The sequence below is a fragment of the Oncorhynchus clarkii genome, chromosome 18 (assembly GCF_045791955.1).
Source record: "Oncorhynchus clarkii lewisi isolate Uvic-CL-2024 chromosome 18, UVic_Ocla_1.0, whole genome shotgun sequence".
NCBI lineage: Eukaryota > Metazoa > Chordata > Actinopteri > Salmoniformes > Salmonidae > Oncorhynchus > Oncorhynchus clarkii.
In genome coordinates, this window is record NC_092164.1 from 47,298,668 (window position 1) to 47,324,003 (window position 25,336).

Consider the following 25,336-nt stretch of genomic DNA (forward strand, 5'->3'; position numbering starts at 1 on the left):
TTTATTTAATTTTTTACCTTTATTTATCGAGGCAAGTCAGTTAAGAACAAATTCTTATTTTCAATGACGGCCTAGGAACAGTGGGTTAGGCGCAGAACGACAGATTTGTACCTTGTCAGCTCGGGGATTTGAACTTGCCTCTAGCCTGGATCCATAGTTATTTCTGCTGTAGGGGAGAGTGGTGTAACTTGAGCCTAAGTGGGTATGTTGAGCCACACTTGCTTCTTGGAAACCATACACAAAATGTACAATTTGACAAAATATTTAGGAAGAGGTCATAATTTCATGGAGTCTGTAAAGGAAGAATGTGTGTGGCCTGCATGTGTGTGTGTGGCATGCATCCAAGATGCATACAAGATGGCGTAGCAGTGGGGATATCTGTTATGATTGTCTTGTCACGTCCCTTGTATATGTCGTTTTTCTTCGTATATATTTCGTATATATTTGTATTATTATATATTTTTTAAATCACATTTTCCACCTACGGATTTAATGTACTCTCCTGCAACCCGCCTCACCCAAAGTGGTATGGATCTGCTCTTTTTACACTTTCGAACCGGAACCCCCTTCTGAAGCTAGCCAGCTAACTAGCTACTAGCTAGTAGTTAGCCTGGAGCTAGCCTTGAACTAGGCCCATCTCCCGGCTAGCTGAAGAGATTCCATCAAGCAATCCCTGGGCTTCAATTACCTCTTTTACCAATTGGCCTGGACCCTTTGCTGCCGACACAGAGCCTCGCCAATCAATCATGACTGGTCTACCGACGTAACCGTCCAAGGGGGTTTCTGTCCCGAAGCAAGCACCAGTTAGCCTGGAGCTAACCTCGAGCTAGGCCCTTCTCCCGGCTAGCCAAAGAATTTAATCAGATAATTCCTGGGCTTCAATACCTCTTCTGCCAATTGGCCTGGACCCTTTGCTGCCGACACGGAGCCCCGCCGATCCATCACAACTGGTCTGACGACGTAACCGTACGAGAGGGGTTTCAACAGACTCTTGTTGCAACGTCCACCTGAGGCCCATCTGCAAGCCTGCTGCTAGCCTCGGCCTGCTAGCTGTCTGAATCACCGTGCCTCCAGCTCGCCTAGCTACTCACTGGACCCTATGATCACTCGGCTACACATGCCTCTCCCTAACGTAAATATGCCACCTGTGCTACTCCTCCTGCCTACATGCTTAGCCCTCAGACACTTTGACTGTTCATTGTAAGGAAAACATCCCATATAATAACCAGCTGGGCCCAGGTACCATGTCAGCAATGCACTGCGACCAGCCCCACGCCCTTCATGGATACATCACATGACAGGGCGGATTAAACCCTGCAGAGCAGTGGGCATGATAGACAGAATCCAGACAGTTTATGCGTGCTGACTATATTAATGAAGGACAGGGCAGAAGCAATCCTTGACTCAAGCTCTGCAACCTACAATGAAATAGATCTCTACTGCTCTCTAGTGGTGATATAAGGACATTACTTTCTTCCTTCCTTTCTTTAGGTTCATACAGCAGGCCCCTCAAACTCAACTCTGGACCTCGAAGCCAGTTCCACCACAGGAGGTTGGTGGGACTTAAATTGGGGAGGACGGGCTTGTGGTCAAGTCAAGTCTCAAGTAATAAACTTTGAGTTTCGAGTCCTTAACAAGTCATAATGTGCTCTTCACCAAATGTAATAGCATTTTATATTTTTAACAAGAGTAATAGTTAGTATATTACATTTACACAAATCATGAATGCTTTTAAAAATATCTATATTTTTATTACTTTATCAAGTCAGGTTGAATCAAAAGGCTCAAGTCGAAGTCATGAGTCAGTGGTGTTAAAGTCAAAGTCGAGTTGCAAGTCATCATATCTGTGACTCGAGTCTGACTCAAGTCCTAGTCATGTGACTCAAGTCCTAGTCATGTGACTCAAGTCCACACCTCTGTTGAATACCCTACGCAGGCAATCAACGACTCCTCTCCATAATACTCTCTTCTGGACTTCTCCAGCTCATTCCACCCCCTGCCAGATCTTTTGGTATCTGCTTCAAGCGCTCACCTCCAGGTGTTTTGTGGATGCCCTCTCTTCTATTTCCCTAGCGCAGGGGTATTCAACTCTTACCCCATGAGGTCGGGTGCCTACTGATTCTGTTATACCTGATAATTTATTGTACCCACCTAGTGTCCCAGGTCTAAATCAATCTCTGATTATAAGGGAACAGTTAAAAAGCTCTGTTGAACTTCGAGGTCCAGAGTTGAGTTTGAGGTCCCGAGCTGCATCTAGTACAGAGCTTGCCTGGTGATGTTGGAGGGGGACTTTAAGAGGGTGTGGCCAATCCATCCATCTCCATCTCCTTTGGATCTCCTCCTCCACAGAACATGACTGGTGCGCTCCCAACCACCACACCCACAATAATCACCACCCACCAACCACTACCAACCACTACCAACCACCACACCCACACCACTACCAACCACCACACCAACCACCACATCCACACCAACCACTACCAACCACCACCAACCACCACACCCACCACCAACCACCACACCACTACCAACCACCACCACACCCACACCAACCACCACCAACCACCACACCCACACCAACCACCACCAACCACCACACCCACACCAACCACCACCAATTTATTTGTCTTTTAATTTTAATATTAAAACACATTACAGTCATTATGGAAATAACTTTTCAAGCCTTGAGTAAACAGAGGTTAACTATAGAACAGGTCATTACATATATATTAGTTAACTTCAAATACCCTGCAAGTATGTTCACATTCATTGACCAAAATAATTGAATGGATTTATTAATTTCTGTCTCAACACTGCACTTCTGTGTCTGAAAGCAATCAGGATCATGGAACTTTGCATGTTATTATGAGTAAAGAAAACAAAGTAAGAACTTTTGTTTTTTGTTCTAGGCTGGGCAGCGGTTTGGGTAAAACTTTCTGACGGTTGTTATGAATGATACTGCTACTGATACTCTTATGCAAAGCAACTTACAGGAGCAATTATGGTTAAGTGCCTTGCTCAAGGGCACATCGGCATATTTTTCACCTAGTTGGCTCAGGGATTTGAACCAGCGTCCATTCTGTTAATGTCCCAACGCCTTCAACAGCTAGGCTACCTGCCGCCTCAAACACTGATTTCTCACATAAATGCAAATATTAATTCAGGTTACAGACCATGTAACTACGCCTAGGACCCCTAGACAAAACGAGCGCAACAATATCCGTAGGCTAGTGAATTGTTATGAATGGTTTCATAAAGGTGTTATGAATGCCGTATGTATACCCCCTTCCTAAAGTGTTAACAGCATTTTGTTCAGCTTGACATTAGAGTCCCTGTTATTCTACTTTGACTTACATAAATAACCATCTTAGTCATACTTTAACTTTAGGTCCATTTATATCTATTAAACTTGCGAGGCAAAATAACCACACACTAAAAATAATAAACAGAGAAAGAAAATGCAATGGAGAGAAATATGTTGTTCTCTATGGAACTTGCATATACAGTACCAGTTAAAGGTTTGGACACACCTACTCATTCAAGGGTTTTTCTTAATTTTTTAAAACTATTTTCTACGTTGGAGACTAATAGTGAAGACATCAAAACTATGAAATAACACATATGGAAGCATGTAATAACCAAAAAAGTGTTTAACAATTCTTCAAAGTAGCCACCCTTTGCCTTGATGACAGCTTTGCACACTCTTGGCATTCTCTCAACCAGCTTCATGAGGTAGTCACCTGGAATGCATTTCAATTAACAGATGTGCCTTGTTAAAAGTTAATTGTAGAATTTCTTTCCTTCTTAATGTGTCTGAGCCAATCAGTCGTGTTGTGACAAAGTAGGGGTGGTATGCAGAAGATAGCCTTATTTGGTAAAATACCAAGTCCATATTATGGCAAGAACAGTTCAGATAAGCAAAGAAAAATGACAGTCCATCATTACTTTAATACATGAAGGTCAGTCAATCTGGAATTGTAAAGAACTTTGAAAGTTTCTTCAAGTGCAGTTTCAAAAACTCTCAAGAGATATGATGAAACTGTCTCTCATGAGGACCACCACAGGAAAGGAAGACCCAGAGTTACCTCTGCTATGATGAAACTGTCTCTCATGAGGACCACCACAGGAAAGGAAGACCCAGAGTTACCTCTGCTATGATGAAACTGTCTCTCATGAGGACCACCACAGGAAAGGAAGACCCAGAGTTACCTCTGCTATGATGAAACTGTCTCTCATGAGGACCGCAACAGGAAAGGAAGACCCAGAGTTACCTCTGCTATGATGAAACTGTCTCTCATGAGGACCGCCACAGGAAAGGAAGACCCAGAGTTACCTCTGCTATGATGAAACTGTCTCTCATGAGGACCACCACAGGAAAGGAAGACCCAGAGTTACCTCTGCTATGATGAAACTGTCTCTCATGAGGACCGCCACAGGAAAGGAAGACCCAGAGTTACCTCTGCTATGATGAAACTGTCTCTCATGAGGACCGCCACAGGAAAGGAAGACCCAGAGTTACCTATTCTATGATGAAACTGTCTCTCATGAGGACCGCCACAGGAAAGGAAGACCCAGAGTTACCTCTGCTATGATAAAACTGTCTCTCATGAGGACCGCCACAGGAAAGGAAGACCCAGAGTTACCTCTGCTATGATGAAACTGTCTCTCATGAGGACCGCCACAGGAAAGGAAGACCCAGAGTTACCTCTGCTATGATGAAACTGTCTCTCATGAGGACCGCAACAGGAAAGGAAGACCCAGAGTTACCTCTGCTATGATGAAACTGACTCTCATGAGGACCGCCACAGGAAAGGAAGACCCAGAGTTACCTCTGCTATGATGAAACTGTCTCTCATGAGGACCACCACAGGAAAGGAAGACCCAGAGTTACCTCTGATATGATGAAACTGTCTCTCATGAGGACCACCACAGGAAAGGAAGACCCAGAGTTACCTCTGCTATGATGAAACTGTCTCTCATGAGGACCGCCACAGGAAAGGAAGACCCAGAGTTACCTCTGCTATGATGAAACTGTCTCTCATGAGGACCGCAACAGGAAAGGAAGACCCAGAGTTACCTCTGCTATGATGAAACTGACTCTCATGAGGACCACCACAGGAAAGGAAGACCCAGAGTTACCTCTGCTATGATGAAACTGTCTCTCATGAGGACCACCACAGGAAAGGAAGACCCAGAGTTACCTCTGCTATGATGAAACTGTCTCTCATGAGGACCACCACAGGAAAGGAAGACCCAGAGTTACCTCTGCTATGATGAAACTGGCTCTCATGAGGACCACCACAGGAAAGGAAGACCCAGAGTTACCTCTGCTATGATGAAACTGTCTCTCATGAGGACCACCACAGGAAAGGAAGACCCAGAGTTACCTCTGCTATGATGAAACTGTCTCTCATGAGGACCGCCACAGGAAAGGAAGACCCAGAGTTACCTCTGCTATGATGAAACTGTCTCTCATGAGGACCGCCACAGGAAAGGAAGACCCAGAGTTACCTCTGCTATGATGAAACTGTCTCTCATGAGGACCGCCACAGGAAAGGAAGACCCAGAGTTACCTCTGCTATGATGAAACTGTCTCTCATGAGGACCACCACAGGAAAGGAAGACCCAGAGTTACCTCTGCTATGATGAAACTGTCTCTCATGAGGACCACCACAGGAAAGGAAGACCCAGAGTTACCTCTGCTATGATGAAACTGTCTCTCATGAGGACCACCACAGGAAAGGAAGACCCAGAGTTACCTTTGCTATGATGAAACTGTCTCTCATGAGGACCACCACAGGAAAGGAAGACCCAGAGTTACCTCTGCTATGATGAAACTGTCTCTCATGAGGACCACCACAAGAAAGGAAGACGCAGAGTTACCTCTGCTATGATGAAACTGTCTCTCATGAGGACCACCACAGGAAAGGAAGACCCAGAGTTACCTCTGCTATGATGAAACTGTCTCTCATGAGGACCACCACAGGAAAGGAAGACCCAGAGTTACCTCTGCTATGATGAAACTGTCTCTCATGAGGACCGCAACAGGAAAGGAAGACCCAGAGTTCCCTCTGCTATGATGAAACTGTCTCTCATGAGGACCGCCACAGGAAAGGAAGACCCAGAGTTACCTCTGCTATGATGAAACTGTCTCTCATGAGGACCACCACAGGAAAGGAAGACCCAGAGTTACCTCTGCTATGATGAAACTGTCTCTCATGAGGACCACCACAGGAAAGGAAGACCCAGAGTTACCTCTGCTATGATGAAACTGTCTCTCATGAGGACCACCACAGGAAAGGAAGACCCAGAGTTACCTCTGCCATGATGAAACTGTCTCTCATGAGGACCACCACAGGAAAGGAAGACCCAGAGTTACCTCTGCTATGATGAAACTGTCTCTCATGAGGACCACCACAGGAAAGGAAGACCCAGAGTTACCTCTGCTATGATGAAACTGTCTCTCATGAGGACCACCACAGGAAAGGAAGACCCAGAGTTACCTCTGCTATGATGAAACTGTCTCTCATGAGGACCACCACAGGAAAGGAAGACCCAGAGTTACCTTTGCTATGATGAAACTGTCTCTCATGAGGACCACCACAGGAAAGGAAGACCCAGAGTTACCTCTGCTATGATGAAACTGTCTCTCATGAGGACCACCACAAGAAAGGAAGACGCAGAGTTACCTCTGCTATGATGAAACTGTCTCTCATGAGGACCACCACAGGAAAGGAAGACCCAGAGTTACCTCTGCCATGATGAAACTGTCTCTCATGAGGACCACCACAGGAAAGGAAGACCCAGAGTTACCTCTGCTATGATGAAACTGTCTCTCATGAGGACCGCCACAGGAAAGGAAGACCCAGAGTTACCTCTGCTATGATGAAACTGTCTCTCATGAGGACCGCCACAGGAAAGGAAGACCCAGAGTTACCTATTCTATGATGAAACTGTCTCTCATGAGGACCGCCACAGGAAAGGAAGACCCAGAGTTACCTCTGCTATGATAAAACTGTCTCTCATGAGGACCGCCACAGGAAAGGAAGACCCAGAGTTACCTCTGCTATGATGAAACTGTCTCTCATGAGGACCGCCACAGGAAAGGAAGACCCAGAGTTACCTCTGCTATGATGAAACTGTCTCTCATGAGGACCGCAACAGGAAAGGAAGACCCAGAGTTACCTCTGCTATGATGAAACTGACTCTCATGAGGACCGCCACAGGAAAGGAAGACCCAGAGTTACCTCTGCTATGATGAAACTGTCTCTCATGAGGACCACCACAGGAAAGGAAGACCCAGAGTTACCTCTGATATGATGAAACTGTCTCTCATGAGGACCACCACAGGAAAGGAAGACCCAGAGTTACCTCTGCTATGATGAAACTGTCTCTCATGAGGACCGCCACAGGAAAGGAAGACCCAGAGTTACCTCTGCTATGATGAAACTGTCTCTCATGAGGACCGCAACAGGAAAGGAAGACCCAGAGTTACCTCTGCTATGATGAAACTGACTCTCATGAGGACCACCACAGGAAAGGAAGACCCAGAGTTACCTCTGCTATGATGAAACTGTCTCTCATGAGGACCACCACAGGAAAGGAAGACCCAGAGTTACCTCTGCTATGATGAAACTGTCTCTCATGAGGACCACCACAGGAAAGGAAGACCCAGAGTTACCTCTGCTATGATGAAACTGGCTCTCATGAGGACCACCACAGGAAAGGAAGACCCAGAGTTACCTCTGCTATGATGAAACTGTCTCTCATGAGGACCACCACAGGAAAGGAAGACCCAGAGTTACCTCTGCTATGATGAAACTGTCTCTCATGAGGACCGCCACAGGAAAGGAAGACCCAGAGTTACCTCTGCTATGATGAAACTGTCTCTCATGAGGACCGCCACAGGAAAGGAAGACCCAGAGTTACCTCTGCTATGATGAAACTGTCTCTCATGAGGACCGCCACAGGAAAGGAAGACCCAGAGTTACCTCTGCTATGATGAAACTGTCTCTCATGAGGACCACCACAGGAAAGGAAGACCCAGAGTTACCTCTGCTATGATGAAACTGTCTCTCATGAGGACCACCACAGGAAAGGAAGACCCAGAGTTACCTCTGCTATGATGAAACTGTCTCTCATGAGGACCACCACAGGAAAGGAAGACCCAGAGTTACCTTTGCTATGATGAAACTGTCTCTCATGAGGACCACCACAGGAAAGGAAGACCCAGAGTTACCTCTGCTATGATGAAACTGTCTCTCATGAGGACCACCACAAGAAAGGAAGACGCAGAGTTACCTCTGCTATGATGAAACTGTCTCTCATGAGGACCACCACAGGAAAGGAAGACCCAGAGTTACCTCTGCTATGATGAAACTGTCTCTCATGAGGACCACCACAGGAAAGGAAGACCCAGAGTTACCTCTGCTATGATGAAACTGTCTCTCATGAGGACCGCAACAGGAAAGGAAGACCCAGAGTTCCCTCTGCTATGATGAAACTGTCTCTCATGAGGACCGCCACAGGAAAGGAAGACCCAGAGTTACCTCTGCTATGATGAAACTGTCTCTCATGAGGACCACCACAGGAAAGGAAGACCCAGAGTTACCTCTGCTATGATGAAACTGTCTCTCATGAGGACCACCACAGGAAAGGAAGACCCAGAGTTACCTTTGCTATGATGAAACTGTCTCTCATGAGGACCACCACAGGAAAGGAAGACCCAGAGTTACCTCTGCTATGATGAAACTGTCTCTCATGAGGACCACCACAAGAAAGGAAGACGCAGAGTTACCTCTGCTATGATGAAACTGTCTCTCATGAGGACCACCACAGGAAAGGAAGACCCAGAGTTACCTCTGCCATGATGAAACTGTCTCTCATGAGGACCACCACAGGAAAGGAAGACCCAGAGTTACCTCTGCTATGATGAAACTGTCTCTCATGAGGACCACCACAGGAAAGGAAGACCCAGAGTTACCTCTGCTATGATGAAACTGTCTCTCATGAGGACCACCACAGGAAAGGAAGACCCAGAGTTACCTCTGCTATGATGAAACTGTCTCTCATGAGGACCGCAACAGGAAAGGAAGACCCAGAGTTACCTCTGCTATGATGAAACTGTCTCTCATGAGGACCGCCACAGGAAAGGAAGACCCAGAGTTACCTCTGCTATGATGAAACTGTCTCTCATGAGGACCACCACAGGAAAGGAAGACCCAGAGTTACCTCTGCTATGATGAAACTGTCTCTCATGAGGACCGCCACAGGAAAGGAAGACCCAGAGTTACCTCTTCTATGATGAAACTGTCTCTCATGAGGACCGCCACAGGAAAGGAAGACCCAGAGTTACCTCTGCTATGATAAAACTGTCTCTCATGAGGACCGCCACAGGAAAGGAAGACCCAGAGTTACCTCTGCTATGATGAAACTGTCTCTCATGAGGACCGCCACAGGAAAGGAAGACCCAGAGTTACCTCTGCTATGATGAAACTGTCTCTCATGAGGACCGCAACAGGAAAGGAAAACCCAGAGTTACCTCTGCTATGATGAAACTGACTCTCATGAGGACCGCCACAGGAAAGGAAGACCCAGAGTTACCTCTGCTATGATGAAACTGTCTCTCATGAGGACCACCACAGGAAAGGAAGACCCAGAGTTACCTCTGCTATGATGAAACTGTCTCTCATGAGGACCACCACAGGAAAGGAAGACCCAGAGTTACCTCTGCTATGATGAAACTGTCTCTCATGAGGACCGCCACAGGAAAGGAAGACCCAGAGTTACCTCTGCTATGATGAAACTGTCTCTCATGAGGACCGCAACAGGAAAGGAAGACCCAGAGTTACCTCTGCTATGATGAAACTGACTCTCCTGAGGACCGCCACAGGAAAGGAAGACCCAGAGTTACCTCTGCTATGATGAAACTGTCTCTCATGAGGACCACCACAGGAAAGGAAGACCCAGAGTTACCTCTGCTATGATGAAACTGTCTCTCATGAGGACCACCACAGGAAAGGAAGACCCAGAGTTACCTCTGCTATGATGAAACTGGCAATCATGAGGACCACCACAGGAAAGGAAGACCCAGAGTTACCTCTGCTATGATGAAACTGTCTCTCATGAGGACCGCAACAGGAAAGGAAGACCCAGAGTTACCTCTGCTATGATGAAACTGTCTCTCATGAGGACCGCCACAGGAAAGGAAGACCCAGAGTTACCTCTGCTATGATGAAACTGTCTCTCATGAGGACCGCAACAGGAAAGGAAGACCCAGAGTTACCTCTGCTATGATGAAACTGTCTCTCATGAGGACCACCACAGGAAAGGAAGACCCAGAGTTACCTCTGCTATGATAAAACTGTCTCTCATGAGGACCACCACAGGAAAGGAAGACCCAGAGTTACCTCTGCTATGATGAAACTGTCTCTCATGAGGACCACCACAGGAAAGGAAGACCCAGAGTTACCTCTGCTATGATGAAACTGTCTCTCATGAGGACCGCCACAGGAAAGGAAGACCCAGAGTTACCTCTGCTATGATGAAACTGTCTCTCATGAGGACCGCAACAGGAAAGGAAGACCCAGAGTTACCTCTGCTATGATGAAACTGACTCTCCTGAGGACCGCCACAGGAAAGGAAGACCCAGAGTTACCTCTGCTATGATGAAACTGTCTCTCATGAGGACCACCACAGGAAAGGAAGACCCAGAGTTACCTCTGCTATGATGAAACTGTCTCTCATGAGGACCACCACAGGAAAGGAAGACCCAGAGTTACCTCTGCTATGATGAAACTGGCAATCATGAGGACCACCACAGGAAAGGAAGACCCAGAGTTACCTCTGCTATGATGAAACTGTCTCTCATGAGGACCGCAACAGGAAAGGAAGACCCAGAGTTACCTCTGCTATGATGAAACTGTCTCTCATGAGGACCGCCACAGGAAAGGAAGACCCAGAGTTACCTCTGCTATGATGAAACTGTCTCTCATGAGGACCGCAACAGGAAAGGAAGACCCAGAGTTACCTCTGCTATGATGAAACTGTCTCTCATGAGGACCACCACAGGAAAGGAAGACCCAGAGTTACCTCTGCTATGATGAAACTGTCTCTCATGAGGACCGCCACAGGAAAGGAAGACCCAGAGTTACCTCTGCTATGATGAAACTGTCTCTCATGAGGACCGCAACAGGAAAGGAAGACCCAAAGTTACCTCTGCTATGATGAAACTGTCTCTCATGAGGACCACCACAGGAAAGGAAGACCCAGAGTTACCTCTGCTATGATGAAACTGTCTCTCATGAGGACCGCAACAGGAAAGGAAGACCCAGAGTTACCTCTGCTATGATGAAACTGTCTCTCATGAGGACCGCCACAGGAAAGGAAGACCCAGAGTTACCTCTGCTATGATGAAACTGTCTCTCATGAGGACCGCCACAGGAAAGGAAGACCCAGAGTTACCCCTGCTATGATGAAACTGTCTCTCATGAGGACCGCCACAGGAAAGGAAGACCCAGAGTTACCTCTGCTATGATGAAACTGTCTCTCATGAGGACCGCCACAGGAAAGGAAGACCCAGAGTTACCTCTGCTATGATGAAACTGTCTCTCATGAGGACCACCACAGGAAAGGAAGACCCAGAGTTACCTCTGCTATGATGAAACTGTCTCTCATGAGGACCACCACAGGAAAGGAAGACCCAGAGTTACCTCTGCTATGATGAAACTCTCTCATGAGGACCACCACAGGAAAGGAAGACCCAGAGTTACCTCTGCTATGATGAAACTGTCTCTCATGAGGACCACCACAGGAAAGGAAGACCCAGAGTTACCTTTGCTATGATGAAACTGTCTCTCATGAGGACCACCACAGGAAAGGAAGACCCAGAGTTACCTCTGCTATGATGAAACTGTCTCTCATGAGGACCGCCACAGGAAAGGAAGACCCAGAGTTACCTCTGCTATGATGAAACTGTCTCTCATGAGGACCATCACAGGAAAGGAAGACCCAGAGTTACCTCTGCTATGATGAAACTGTCTCTCATGAGGACCACCACAGGAAAGGAAGACCCAGAGTTACCTCTGCTATGATGAAACTGTCTCTCATGAGGACCGCCACAGGAAAGGAAGACCCAGAGTTACCTCTGCTATGATGAAACTGTCTCTCATGAGGACCGCCACAGGAAAGGAAGACCCAGAGTTACCTCTGCTATGATGAAACTGTCTCTCATGAGGACCGCCACAGGAAAGGAAGACCCAGAGTTACCTCTGCTATGATGAAACTGTCTCTCATGAGGACCGCCACAGGAAAGGAAGACCCAGAGTTACCTCTGCTATGATGAAACTGTCTCTCATGAGGACCGCCACAGGAAAGGAAGACCCAGAGTTACCTCTGCTATGATGAAACTGTCTCTCATGAGGACCGCCACAGGAAAGGAAGACCCAGAGTTACCTCTGCTATGATGAAACTGTCTCTCATGAGGACCGCCACAGGAAAGGAAGACCCAGAGTTACCTCTGCTATGATGAAACTGTCTCTCATGAGGACCGCCACAGGAAAGGAAGACCCAGAGTTACCTCTGCTATGATGAAACTGTCTCTCATGAGGACCGCCACAGGAAAGGAAGACCCAGAGTTACCTCTGCTATGATGAAACTGTCTCTCATGAGGACTGCCACAGGAAAGGAAGACCCAGAGTTACCTCTGCTATGATGAAACTGTCTCTCATGAGGACCGCAACAGGAAAGGAAGACCCAGAGTTACCTCTGCTATGATGAAACTGTCTCTCATGAGGACCGCCACAGGAAAGGAAGACCCAGAGTTACCTCTGCTATGATGAAACTGTCTCTCATGAGGACCGCAACAGGAAAGGAAGACCCAGAGTTACCTCTGCAGCAGAGGATAGGTTCAAGTAACAGACACATCTCAACATCAACTGTTCAGAGGAGACTGTGTGAATCAGCCCTTCATGGTCGAATTGCTGCAAAGAAACCACTACTAAATAATAAGAAGAGACTTGCTTGGGCCAAGAAACACAAACAATTGACATTACACCAGTGGAAATCTGTCCTTTGGTCTGATGAGTCCAGATTTGAGATTTTTAGTTCCAATCGACGTGTCTTTGTGAGAAGCACAGTAGGTCAACAGATGATCTCTGCATGTGTGGTTCCCACTATGAAGCATGGAGGAGGTGTGATGGTGCTTTGCTGGTGACACTGTCAGTGATTTATTTAGAATTCAAGCACACTTAACCAGCATGGCTACCACAGCATTCTGCAGCGGTACGCCATCCCATCTGGTTTAAGCTTAGTGGGACTATCATTTGCTTTTTAACAGGACAATGACCCAACACACCTCCAGGCTGTGTAAGGACTATTTGATCAAGAAGGAGAGTGATGGAGTGCTGCATCAGATGACCTGGCCTCCACAATCACCCGACCTCAACCCAATTGAGATGGTTTGGGATGAGTTGGACCGCAGAGTGAAGGAAAAGCAGTCAACAAGTGCTCAGCATGTGCTCAGCATATGTGGAAACTCCTTGGAAAAGCATTCCAGGTGAAGCTGGTTGAGAGTATGTCAAGAGTGTGTAAAGCTGTCATCAAGGCAAAGGGTGGCTACTTGGAAGAATCTCAAATGTATTTTGATTTGTTTAACACTTTTTTGGTTACTACATGATTCCATGTGTTATTTCATAGTTTTGATGTATTCATTATTATTCTACAATGTAGAAAATAGTACAAATAAAGAAAAACCTTTGAATGAGTAGGTGTGTCCAAACTTTTGACTGATACTGTACATCTACTGCATTTATTGCCATACAGACAATCATGTGAAAAATTATGCAAATCTTGAAAAGAAAAAGGCTTCCAGTGAAGAATACAATGTGTCGATTCACAGAACTGACAACAGTGAGCTCAACATATTATCTTTGTTTTCTTTTACAAAAACTGCAGAAAAGACTTCATCCCAAAAGCTGCACAGAGGAGGAGTGGTATGCTTTCTATTTAATGAAAGAAATATAGAGCAGACTTTATTGTTTTAGAACTGTTGCTGTCATCCCACAGTAGACCTCTAGCCCCCCACACACACACACACACACACACACACACACACACACACACACACCCCAAAAGGGTAACACACGTGTTACAAAACAAACAACATAAGATACCGTGCCTGGCTGTGTTGTCGTTTTGATAAAAATGACCGAAACAACAATGAAAATAATGGACACCCTGGCCTAGCTGCTAAGGACCACAGCTTCTCTAAGAAGGCAAGGTCTTTGGCATCTCTCTGTGTAAATAGCATACTCCAAACACTTACTCACACCACAAGTCTGCCTGCATGCTATTTTATGTTCTGTCAATGAGTCCACCCTCTGTTTGTGCTGAGCTCTTATGATCATTGTCACAGAGAGTTGGCAAGACAGCACAAACATATCTGGAACCAGGCTAGTCCATCCCTACTGTCTCACATTGCAACATGGAGAGGAGAGGGTATTGTCTCTGTCTGCAGAGCAGAGCTGGGTCATTTGGCCTGTTCCTCTTCCCGAGTCTCCTCCTCGATCACCATTATCCTTAGGCATGAGATCTGCCCGTTAGCATCCAGCTCTACCCCTTCTACCTGGCTCTGCTGCCCAGCTTCGAGAACCTCCCCCTGAACCACCATTCCCTCCCCTCCCTTCCCCTCCTCCGAGACAATGGTCACATCCATCCCACCATGGACGACCATGGCGGAACCCTCCTCCCCAACCTCAGCCTTTCCTTCTTGGGCCAGCTGTAGCTCCATCACCGCCCCCATGGTCTGGTCGCCCGGGGCAGGGTCAATCTCGGTCACTGTCGTTTGTGCCTGGCTCTTGTCCTCTACTCCCTCCACCAATCCCTCCTGTATCATCCCTTCCTGGTGGAGTACCATTGTCCCACTCTCCACAACTTGGCCCATGTGCTGCTCAACCATCATCTCCCCACTGACGGTCACCCCTCCCTGGGTGAGTTGGACCAGCTCCAAGGGACTCATCATGGTTCCTCCCAGCTGACTTGGGTCCTGGAGGGTGGTGCCCACCAGCGTCAGCCCTTGGGACGGTTGGAGGGTCAAGGTCTCTGTCTTGCCGTCGGCCCCAACCATGGTGGTGATGTATTGGGTGAAGGTCTGGGTGCCAGCGGGTAGGGTGTGGAGGGTCACCGTGTTGTTCTGTTGACCCAGCGTGGCCATGGGGAGGCCTGACAGGCCAGACAAGCCAGACAGGGAGAAGGGCTGGCCCATGGAAGAGAATGAAATGGGGGAAAGTACAGTGAACTGCTGGGGCTGCAGGGTGGCTGTATGTGGCTGGGAGAGGGAAGAGGTGAGGAGGGTGGTGGAGGCTGGCCGCTGCAAGCGAGGTCGTTTGGCCTTGGGCTTGGTGGGTTTGCCTCCTGGGGTGTGACTGATGTTGTTGTCGGGCTGGGGATGGCAGAGCTGAGCTCTGAAGTGCTGCTGTCGTCTCTGTTCCTCCAGCTGCAGTTCCAGGTCTGTGGAGATCAGTCAGAGGTCAGAAATGACTCAGATGGAGCTCTACAGTAATCAACCGTACCAATTAGCAAGTTTGAGGCCAGATCCAATACAGGTCCATCTTTACTATTGAATGTAGACTTGGCTTTTTTGTTTCCTGACCATTGACATGAAATAATATGACTAAAATGGAAATGATCCAAAACATCATAGGAATATTTAAATACATTTCTCAATCTCCCTTCCTCTGCCTGAAGTTACTGAATTGAACATTACTCACTGGTCAGTGTGCTAATGACCTGCTCCTCTCCAGGGTCAGTCTGTTCTCTCCTTACATTTAGGATGTGTTTGACTGAGTCCAGCAGGCCAAACACCTGGGCCAGGTTACTCAACACTGCCACCTCTACCAGACAGGAATCTGAGATCCATCAGTGGGCAACCAATCACATGGTCAGTAACAACACATCCATCAACCAATCACAGGGTCGCTTACAACACATCCATCCACCACCCCCCTCACTCCCTCATATCGTCTGTAACAACACATCATCAGTCAATCAATTAATCAAAGCAAAGAAGTGTAAACTTGATTCACTTACTAAAGTAAGACAATTCAACAAGACATAAAATGTGTCCCCTATTTTGGGGGATGCCCCACAAAAGACCCATAATGTAGACTTTACTTCATTTAATCCCCAGACTTGATCAACAGAAACCAACATTGCACCTGTGTGACACCATGCATATACCCTTAGAAAGTACCCTATTCCCTGTGTCTTAGGTGCCAGTACCCACCAGCGTCCTGCAGGGCAGCCTGCTCGCTGCGTAGCTGCACTCCTCTCAGCATCTCCAACAGCTCTGTCCTGATGTTGTCTACCACCTCCCCCATCAGGCCCACGTCAGCTATGCCTTTCCAGAAGTTCAATGTCTCCTCTGGGGGAACAAAGGACACAGCAGAGTTCAAAGTAGTTTATATGCCATTTGAGTAACAAGGTAGAGAGAGATGAGAAAGACCTTAAGTCAATTACATGTCACATACTTTCAAATACTTGCAATGTGGTTGGTTTAGCTTGACTGGCATATAGGGTGGGCGGAGTTTGCACTTTGGGGATTATTCCATTGGTTCCATTTTACCGGTCGAGCTAATCCAATGGCACCCAATCGCAAGTATCTGACATAATGTATTTGACCCAGGTACGAACCTTAGATTGATACAAGACTAATGACCAGAAAACTACATTGAACAAAAATATAAACGCAACATGTAAAGTATTGGTCCCATGTTTCATGAGCTGAAATAAAAGATCCCAGAAATCTTCCATTTGCAAAAATTTCTCTCAGGTTTTGAGCACAAATTTGTTTACATACCTGTTACTGAGCATTTCTCCTTTGCCAAGATAATCCATCCAGCTAACAGGTGCGGCATAACAAGAAGCTGATTAAACAGCATAATCATTACACAGGTGCCCCTTGTGCTGGGGACAATAAATGCTGACAGCAGGAATGTCCACCAGAGCTGTTGCCAAATAATTGTATGTTTATTTCTCTACCATAAGCCACCTCCAACATCGTTTTAGAGAATTTGGCAGTACGGCCAACCGGCTTCAAAAGCGCAGACCCCTGGCGTGTGCGAGGAGTTTGCTATTGTCAACGTCGTGAACAGAGTGCCCCATGGTGGCGGTGGAGTTATGGTATGGGCAGGCATAAGTTACAAACAAACACAATTGTATTTTATCAATGGCAATTTGAATACATAAAAAAATTGTGAGTTTTTTTAAAGGTATATGTGACCAACAGATGCATATCTGTGTTCTCAGTCATGTGAAATCCATATATTTTTTATAGATATTTTTTTATTTATTTAACCTTTACTTAACTAGGCAAGTCAGTTAAAAATCTCTGAAGCTGGAGACTCATATCTCCCTCACTAGCTTTAAGCAGCAGCTGTCAGAGCAGCTCACAGATCACTGCACCTGTACATAGCCCATCTATCTACAATGCCTTGCGAAAGTATTCGGCCCCCTTGAACTTTGCGACCTTTTGCCACATTTCAGGCTTCAAACATAAAGATATAAAACTGTATTTTTTGTGAAGAATCAACAACAAGTGGGACACAATCATGAAGTGGAACGACATTTATTGGATATTTAAAACTTTTTTAACAAATCAAAAACTGAAAAATTGGGCGTGCAAAATTATTCAGCCCCCTTAAGTTAATAATTTGTAGCGCCACCTTTTGCTGCGATTACAGCTGTAAGTCGCTTGGGGTATGTCTCTATCAGTTTTGCACATCGAGAGACTGAACATTTTTCCCATTCCTCCTTGCAAAACAGCTCGAGCTCAGTGAGGTTGGATGGAGAGCATTTGTGAACAGCAGTTTTCAGTTCTTTCCACAGATTCTCGATTGGATTCAGGTCTGGACTTTGACTTGGCCATTCTAACACCTGGATATGTTTATTTTTGAACCATTCCATTGTAGATGTTGCTTTATGTTTTGGATCATTGTCTTGTTGGAAGACAAATCTCCGTCCCAGTCTCAGGTCTTTTGCAGACTCCATCAGGTTCTCTTCCAGAATGGTCCTGTATTTGGCTCCATCCATCTTCCCATCAATTTTAACCATCTTCCCTGTCCCTGCTGAAGAAAAGCAGGCCCAAACCATGATGCTGCCACCACCATGTTTGACAGTGGGGATGGTGTGTTCACGGTGATGAGCTGTGTTGCTTTTACGCCAAACATAACATTTTGCATTGTTGCCAAAAAGTTCAATTTTGGTTTCATCTGACCAGAGCACCTTCTTCCACGTGTTTGGTGTGTCTCCCAGGTGGCTTGTGGCAAACTTTAAACAACACTTTTTATGGATATCTTTAAGAAATGGCTTTCTTCTTGCCACTCTTCCATAAAGGCCAGATTTGTGCAATATACGACTGATTGTTGTCCTATGGACAGAGTCTCCCACCTCAGCTGTAGATCTCTGCAGTTCATCCAGAGTGATCATGGGCCTCTTGGCTGCATCTCTGATCAGTCCTCTCCTTGTATGAGCTGAAAGTTTAGAGGGACGGCCAGGTCCTGGTAGATTTGCAGTGGTCTGATACTCCTTCCATTTCAATATTATCGCTTGCACAGTGCTCCTTGGGATGTTTAAAGCTTGGGAAATCTTTTTGTATCCAAATCCGGCTTTAAACTTCTTCACAACAGTATCTCGGACCTGCCTGGTGTGTTCCTTGTTCTTCATGATGCTCTCTGCGCTTTTAACGGACTTCTGAGACCATCACAGTGCAGGTGCATTTATACGGAGACTTGATTACACACAGGTGGATTGTATTTATCATCATTAGTCATTTAGGTCAACATTGGATCATTCAGAGATCCTCACAGAATTTCTGGAGAGAGTTTGCTGCACTGAAAGTAAAGGGGCTGAATAATTTTGCACGCCCAATTTTTCAGTTTTTGATTTGTTAAAAAAGTTTGAAATATCCAATAAATGTCGTTCCACTTCATGATTGTGTCCCACTTGTTGTTGATTCTTCACAAAAAAATACAGTTTTATATCTTTATGTTTGAAGCCTGAAATGTGGCAAAAGGTCGCAAAGTTCAAGGGGGCCGAATACTTTCGCAAGGCACTGTACCTACCTCATCCCCCATACAGTATTTATTTATTTATCTTGCTCCTTTTCACCCCAGTATCTCTACTTGCACATTCATTTTCTGCACATCTACCATTCCAGTGTTTAATTGCTATATTGTAATTACTTCGCCACCATGGCCTATTTATTGCCTTAACTCCCTTATCTTACCTCATTTGCACTCACTGTATATAGACTTTTTGTTTTCTTTTGTTCTACTGTATTATTGACTATGTTTTGTTTATTCCATGTGTAACTCTGTGTTGTTGTATGTGTCGAATTGCTATGCTTTATCTTGGCCAGGTCGCAGTTGCAAATGAGAACTTGTTCTCAACTAGCCTACCTGGTTAAATAAAGGTGAAATAAAAAAAATGTACAATGACGGTCTACTCCGGCCAAACTCTCCCCTAACCCGGACGACACTGGGTGCGATTGTGCACCGGCCTATGGGACTCCCGATCACGGCCAGTTGTGATACAGCCCGGGATCAAACCGGTCTTTAGTGACGCCTGTAGCACTGAGATGTAGTGCCTTAGACCGCTGCGCCACTCGGGCGCCAGATTAGAGGCCGAATTAATTTATTTAAACTGACTGATTTTCTCATATGAACTGTAACTCAGTAAAATCAATGAAATTGTTGCATGTCGCATTTATATTTTTGTTCAATATATTTGACATCAGAGTTGTGAGTGCAACTACCGTAAATAGTCACTAGTGGGAGCTGTTGGGGTGAAGAACACACCTGATATCTCACTGGTTTCCTTCTTCTCTGTCTCCATGGCTACAGCCCCTGAACTCCACTCCATTGTTCCAGTCAGAACATCTGACCTCTCCTCAGTTGTCATGGCAACCTGGCCACCATTACCTATCACCACCTGGGCTACATGTCCAACAGAGGAGAGACATGGTCAGCTACACTACTTACAATATTCAATACACAAAATAAAACAGATGGTTCTGGTCCTGGATGCTTATTGACTGATACTGTATTCCAAACTTGTGTATATATCCCAAATGAAAATGTCAAGTTAATGGACATGTGTACAATATCACCAATTAAAAAATAAGTTAAAATGGGAGAAAATAGGATTAAAAGGTCCCTTACAGAAAATAACTGCCTGACAAACTTTTAAATTGTTTTGCCACAGACAACCTGAGATCTTTACAGCCCTCAGTGAGGGGTGTGTCTGGTCTCACCTTGTGAGGAGATGGGCGTGGTGAGTCCGCTGCCGTCAGGGGGGAAGCGTGTGTTGTTGATCAGTAGGTCAAACTTGGTGCTACGACACGTGTTGGTGCACAGAGTGCTGTGTTCATAGAAGTCTAGCTGACCCGAGTCCATCATCTTCCTGAAGGAGAGAGATTATTAGATAAAGGACAAGAGTGAAGAAAAACAGAGGGAAGAGAAGGGACACATCGTCTACATCAATCTGATGATTTTCCCATCAGACCTGGGATCCTAACTGGCAACCCTCCAGTTTCTGGTCCACCTCTCTAACTTCAAACTACCTCTAGATTATGTCTGTCTATCAAATTGATCTCAGATCTCTGCACAAGTGCTTAGGGGCTAGAGGGCAGGGGTTAATTTTGGACTGGTCAACTCTACTCCTCACCTGAGCATGACCCCTCCCATCCGGATAGCTCTTTTCCAGTCCTTCAGTGTAGCCTTCCCAGACATGTGGACAAACTGCTTGGGACTGATCAGTTGGTCTTCATACTGTATGGGGCAGACGTTATTGTGAGAGAGTTTAGAAAGGAACCATACCTGTTCACTGGGATTACAATCCTATACCTACACCACCTTATTAGAAAGGAGACAGCAAAGAAACAACTGGCCAATGAGAAACATTCAACCGATGTCTAAGGCATTATTAAAGCAAACAACTGGTCCTGTATGGCTCAGTTGGTAGAGCATGGTGTTAGCAATGCCATAGTTGTGGGTTTGATTCCTGGGGCCACCCATAAGTTAAATGTATGCACACAAGACTAAGTGGCTTTGGATGAAAATGCTGCTACATGGCATATATTAAATGGTATGTGACAATCTCTTCTGCTGACATTGTACAAACAGGATTATAAGTATATCAATAGCTGGCAGGCTGAGCTGTTCCTTCTCTGCATACCAACATTTGAAAAACTTGATGATTTCTGTAGAAAATACAATGACCATGACTAACCTTGACACATTTGACGTTTATTCCAGGACAGACAAACTTCTTGACCAGCAGCACAGCTTTACACTCTCCACATGTGATGGGATAACCCAGCTCTACCTCCTCCCCATCAACTGTGGCTTCTTCTGAAGGAACATTTTTTATGATATACTTTGTTTGTGTTTATTTATGAGTGTGTTTATTTATATATGTGTATATGTCAATTACCTGGGTGGGCCTCCACAGCCGTGTCTGTCTCTCCTGACTCATCCATACTGCAAGGGAAAGTGAAACAACAAATGAAAATGTTGGCAAAAAACAAAGCAGGGTCTGACTATGTTAGCTCACTAACCTAAAGCCTGGGCAATTAGATTGGGAAGCCATCATGTGAGTATGGTTCACCGAACCAACTGTTACACTAGTCTTGTCCCCTTTTCCCCTATCAGGTCCAAGTACGATTAAAACATTCCCTAACCAGAAACCGTGGATTGATGGCAGCATTCGCGTGAAACTGAAAGCGCGAACCACTGCTTTTAATCAGGGCAAGGTGTCTGGTAACATGACCGAATACAAACAGTGCAGCTACTCCCTCCGCAAGGCTATCAAACAAGCTAAGCGTCAGTACAGAGACAAAGTAGAATCTCAATTCAACGGCTCAGACACAAGAGGCATGTGGCAGGGTCTACAGTCAATCACGGACTACAGGAAGAAATCCAGCCCAGTCACGGACCAGGATGTCCTGCTCCCAGGCAGACTAAATAACTTTTTTGCCCGCTTTGAGGACAATACAGTGCCACTGACACGGCCTGCAACGAAAACATGCGGTCTCTCCTTCACTGCAGCCGAGGTGAGTAAGACATTTAAACGTGTTAACCCTCGCAAGGCTGCAGGCCCAGACGGCATCCCCAGCCGCGCCCTCAGAGCATGCGCAGACCAGCTGGCCGGTGTGTTTACGGACATATTCAATCAATCCCTATACCAGTCTGCTGTTCCCACATGCTTCAAGAGGGCCACGATTGTTCCTGTTCCCAAGAAAGCTAAGGTAACTGAGCTAAACGACTACCGCCCCGTAGCACTCACTTCCGTCATCATGAAGTGCTTTGAGAGACTAGTCAAGGACCATATCACCTCCACCCTACCTGACACCCTAGACCCACTCCAATTTGCTTACCGCCCAAATAGGTCCACAGACGATGCAATCTCAACCACACTGCACACCGCCCTAACCCATCTGGACAAGAGGAATACCTATGTGAGAATGCTGTTCATTGACTACAGCTCGGCATTCAACACCATAGTACCCTCCAAGCTCGTCATCAAGCTCGAGACCCTGGGTCTCGACCCCGCCCTGTGCAACTGGGTACTGGACTTCCTGATGGGCCGCCCCCAGGTGGTGAGGGTAGGCAACAACATCTCCTCCCCGCTGATCCTCAACACTGGGGCCCCACAAGGGTGCGTTCTGAGCCCTCTCCTGTACTCCCTGTTCACCCACGACTGCGTGGCCACGCACGCCTCCAACTCAATCATCAAGTTTGCGGACGACACAACAGTGGTAGGCTTGATTACCAACAACGACGAGACGGCCTACAGGGAGGAGGTGAGGGCCCTCGGAGTGTGGTGTCAGGAAAATAACCTCACACTCAACGTCAACAAAACTAAGGAGATGATTGTGGACTTCAGGAAACAGCAGAGGGAACACCCCCCTATCCACATCGATGGAACAGTAGTGGAGAGGGTAGCAAGTTTTAAGTTCCTCGGCATACACATCACAGACAAACTGAATTGGTCCACTCACACAGACAGCATTGTGAAGAAGGCGCAGCAGCGCCTCTTCAACCTCAGGAGGCTGAAGAAATTCTGCTTGTCACCAAAAGCACTCACAAACTTCTACAGATGCACAATCGAGAGCATCCTGGCGGGCTGTATCACAGCCTGGTACGGCAACTGCTCCGCCCTCAACCGTAAGGCTCTCCAGAGGGTAGTGAGGTCTGCACAACGCATCACCGGGGGCAAACTACCTGCCCTCCAGGACACCTACACCACCCGATGTCACAGGAAGGCCATAAAGATCATCAAGGACATTAACCACCCGAGCCACTGCCTGTTCACCCCGCTATCATCCAGAAGGCGAGGTCAGTACAGGTGCATCAAAGCTGGGACCGAGAGACTGAAAAACAGCTTCTATCTCAAGGCCATCAGACTGTTAAACAGCCACCACTAACATTGAGTGGCTGCTGCCAACACACTGACACTGACTCAACTCCAGCCACTTTAATAATGGGAATTGATGGGAAATGATGTAAATATATCACTAGCCACTTTAAACAATGCTACCTTATATAATGTTACTTACCCTACATTATTCATCTCATATGCATACGTATATACTGTACTCTATATCATCGACTGTATCCTTATGTAATACATGTATCACTAGCCACTTTAACTATGCCACTTTGTTTACATACTCATCTCATATGTATATACTGTACCCGATACCATCTACTGTATCTTGCCTATGCTGCTCTGTACCATCACTCATTCATATATCCTTATGTACATATTCTTTATCCCCTTACACTGTGTACAAGAAAGTAGTTTTGGAATTGTTAGTTAGATTACTTGTTATTACTGCATTGTCGGAACTAGAAGCACAAGCATTTCGCTACACTCGCATTAACATCTGCTAACCATGTGTATGTGACAAATACAATTTGATATGATATGATATGTAAACATCAGTGTGTACCTACCCTGCTGTGATTGGTTGTAGCTGGAGGATGACCTGTGTGTTGCTGTCCTCATCATCACCATTCTCTTCATCAGTAGCCTTCACCACCACTAGGTCCCCCATGGAGACCGTTGTCACCTCGGTTTGTGCCATCCTCCCAGTGTAGCCTACTGAATGCCCAGGTGAGAATAGGGAAGAAGAGCACAATGGTTACAAATACAGTAGATTAGAATAATGTGTGTGTGTGTGTGTGTGTGTGTGTGTGTGTGTGTGTGTGTGTGTGTGTGTGTGTGTGTGTGTGTGTGTGTGTGTGTGAGAGAGAGAGACAAAGACTACAGGAGGCCAGACTCGACAAGGCAGAATCTGGATAAGATGCTCTTAGGGCAGACCATGCCCATAAACAGATTCAATTGCCTCAAAGTTCCAGCCAATGACTATGGATTTTCAGCATTTTAACCTCCAAAGTATTACTCAGTTATTCTGTCATATTTAGAAAAGGGGGCACATCATGGTTACTAACTTGCTGTGCATAACTTTTAACTAGTAGCTAGCTATTGTTACACCGAATCTCCTAAATGAAACTAGTGTACTGCACTGCCCATACCCACAGAAACGTTGCGTTAGCTAGCTACTAGTTAAGCTTTATGCACGGCAAGTTTTCACTATTTTTCTACTCACAACGTTTCTATGGGTATGGGCAGTGTGGTGCATTAGTTAGTCATAAGATCAGGTCTAACATTGATAGCTAGCTGCTAATGCACCATTTGCCCGAATAGCCTACACCAGTGAGGTGTATATGAACGGCTAACGCCCTTGCAATGACAATGTACTATCTTGCTAGCAAGATGGCTAGGCTAACTAAAGTAATAGACTTTGGGCAGAGGTTTGGAGCTTAAGCAACCGACGGCTGGGCTGTTACTAGCCACCTTGGATATTTACATAGTGACGGCGGTTACGTGACGCTTTTTTCTGAACAAGCGTGCGCCCGTTCGTTCAACTATTTCCTTTTCTCCGCTCCCTCAAAATTACGTCCCTGTGCGGCAGCACGTACACGAAAACAACGCGACGGCGTTGCCCCGCCATTCGGAGCGAGCCCGGGGTGTTGCCCCTTTACAAATACCAAACTCTACGTGGAGATAGACATTGCCTAGCATATAAATCAGTTCGCCCTTATAATCCGAATAAACCTAAAATTACAAAACCATCGTTCTGATTTTCCTTACCGTTTTTACGAAGTCGAATACATCCCTACAAGCTGCTGGGCATGCGCACTTCGTGCAGTTACACTTCCTGAGATATAGCGCGGCTCGCCAGTCATGCATGCTGCTTCCCCCAAAATAG

The 25,336-nt window shown here is 46.1% G+C and overlaps 1 protein-coding gene and 1 long non-coding RNA gene across 3 annotated transcripts; one reads left to right on the forward strand and one right to left on the reverse strand.

The window, feature by feature from the left end:
* The first annotated feature begins 917 nt into the window (after window positions 1-917).
* Window positions 918-15,913, forward strand: LOC139373579 (uncharacterized). The gene is made up of 3 exons (XR_011627586.1): window positions 918-1,132; window positions 1,492-1,605; window positions 15,804-15,913. It is a non-coding gene; the product is annotated as an uncharacterized lncRNA (long non-coding RNA).
* On the reverse strand, window positions 13,691-25,322 carry LOC139373578 (glucocorticoid modulatory element-binding protein 1-like). 2 transcript variants are annotated; one of them, XM_071114248.1, is made up of 10 exons: window positions 25,219-25,322; window positions 24,018-24,165; window positions 21,493-21,539; window positions 21,289-21,407; window positions 20,725-20,828; window positions 20,312-20,460; window positions 19,857-19,994; window positions 16,286-16,423; window positions 15,771-15,908; window positions 13,691-15,510 (listed from the first exon to the last, which is right to left on the reverse strand). In XM_071114248.1, exons 2-10 carry the CDS (start codon window positions 24,146-24,148, stop codon window positions 14,531-14,533), a joined length of 1,944 nt encoding a protein of 647 aa, XP_070970349.1. In that variant the 5' UTR covers window positions 24,149-24,165; window positions 25,219-25,322; the 3' UTR covers window positions 13,691-14,530. The 2 variants fall into 2 exon arrangements, with proteins under 2 accessions (XP_070970349.1, XP_070970348.1); XM_071114247.1 differs by having other exon boundaries at window positions 13,760-15,510; window positions 21,289-21,410.
* Window positions 25,323-25,336: the final 14 nt, after the last annotated feature.

Bases quoted from the DNA above. Each gene is read 5' to 3' on its own strand.
- LOC139373578 (XM_071114247.1), bottom strand. From the start codon at position 24,148: ATGGCACAAACCGAGGTGACAACGGTCTCCATGGGGGACCTAGTGGTG. The intron at 21,411-21,492 runs GTAATTGACATA...ATGTTCCTTCAG, and splicing joins GGCTGTGGAGGCCCACCCAG to AAGAAGCCACAGTTGATGGG. The intron at 19,995-20,311 runs GTGAGACCAGAC...TTGGACATGTAG, and splicing joins CACGCCCATCTCCTCACAAG to CCCAGGTGGTGATAGGTAAT.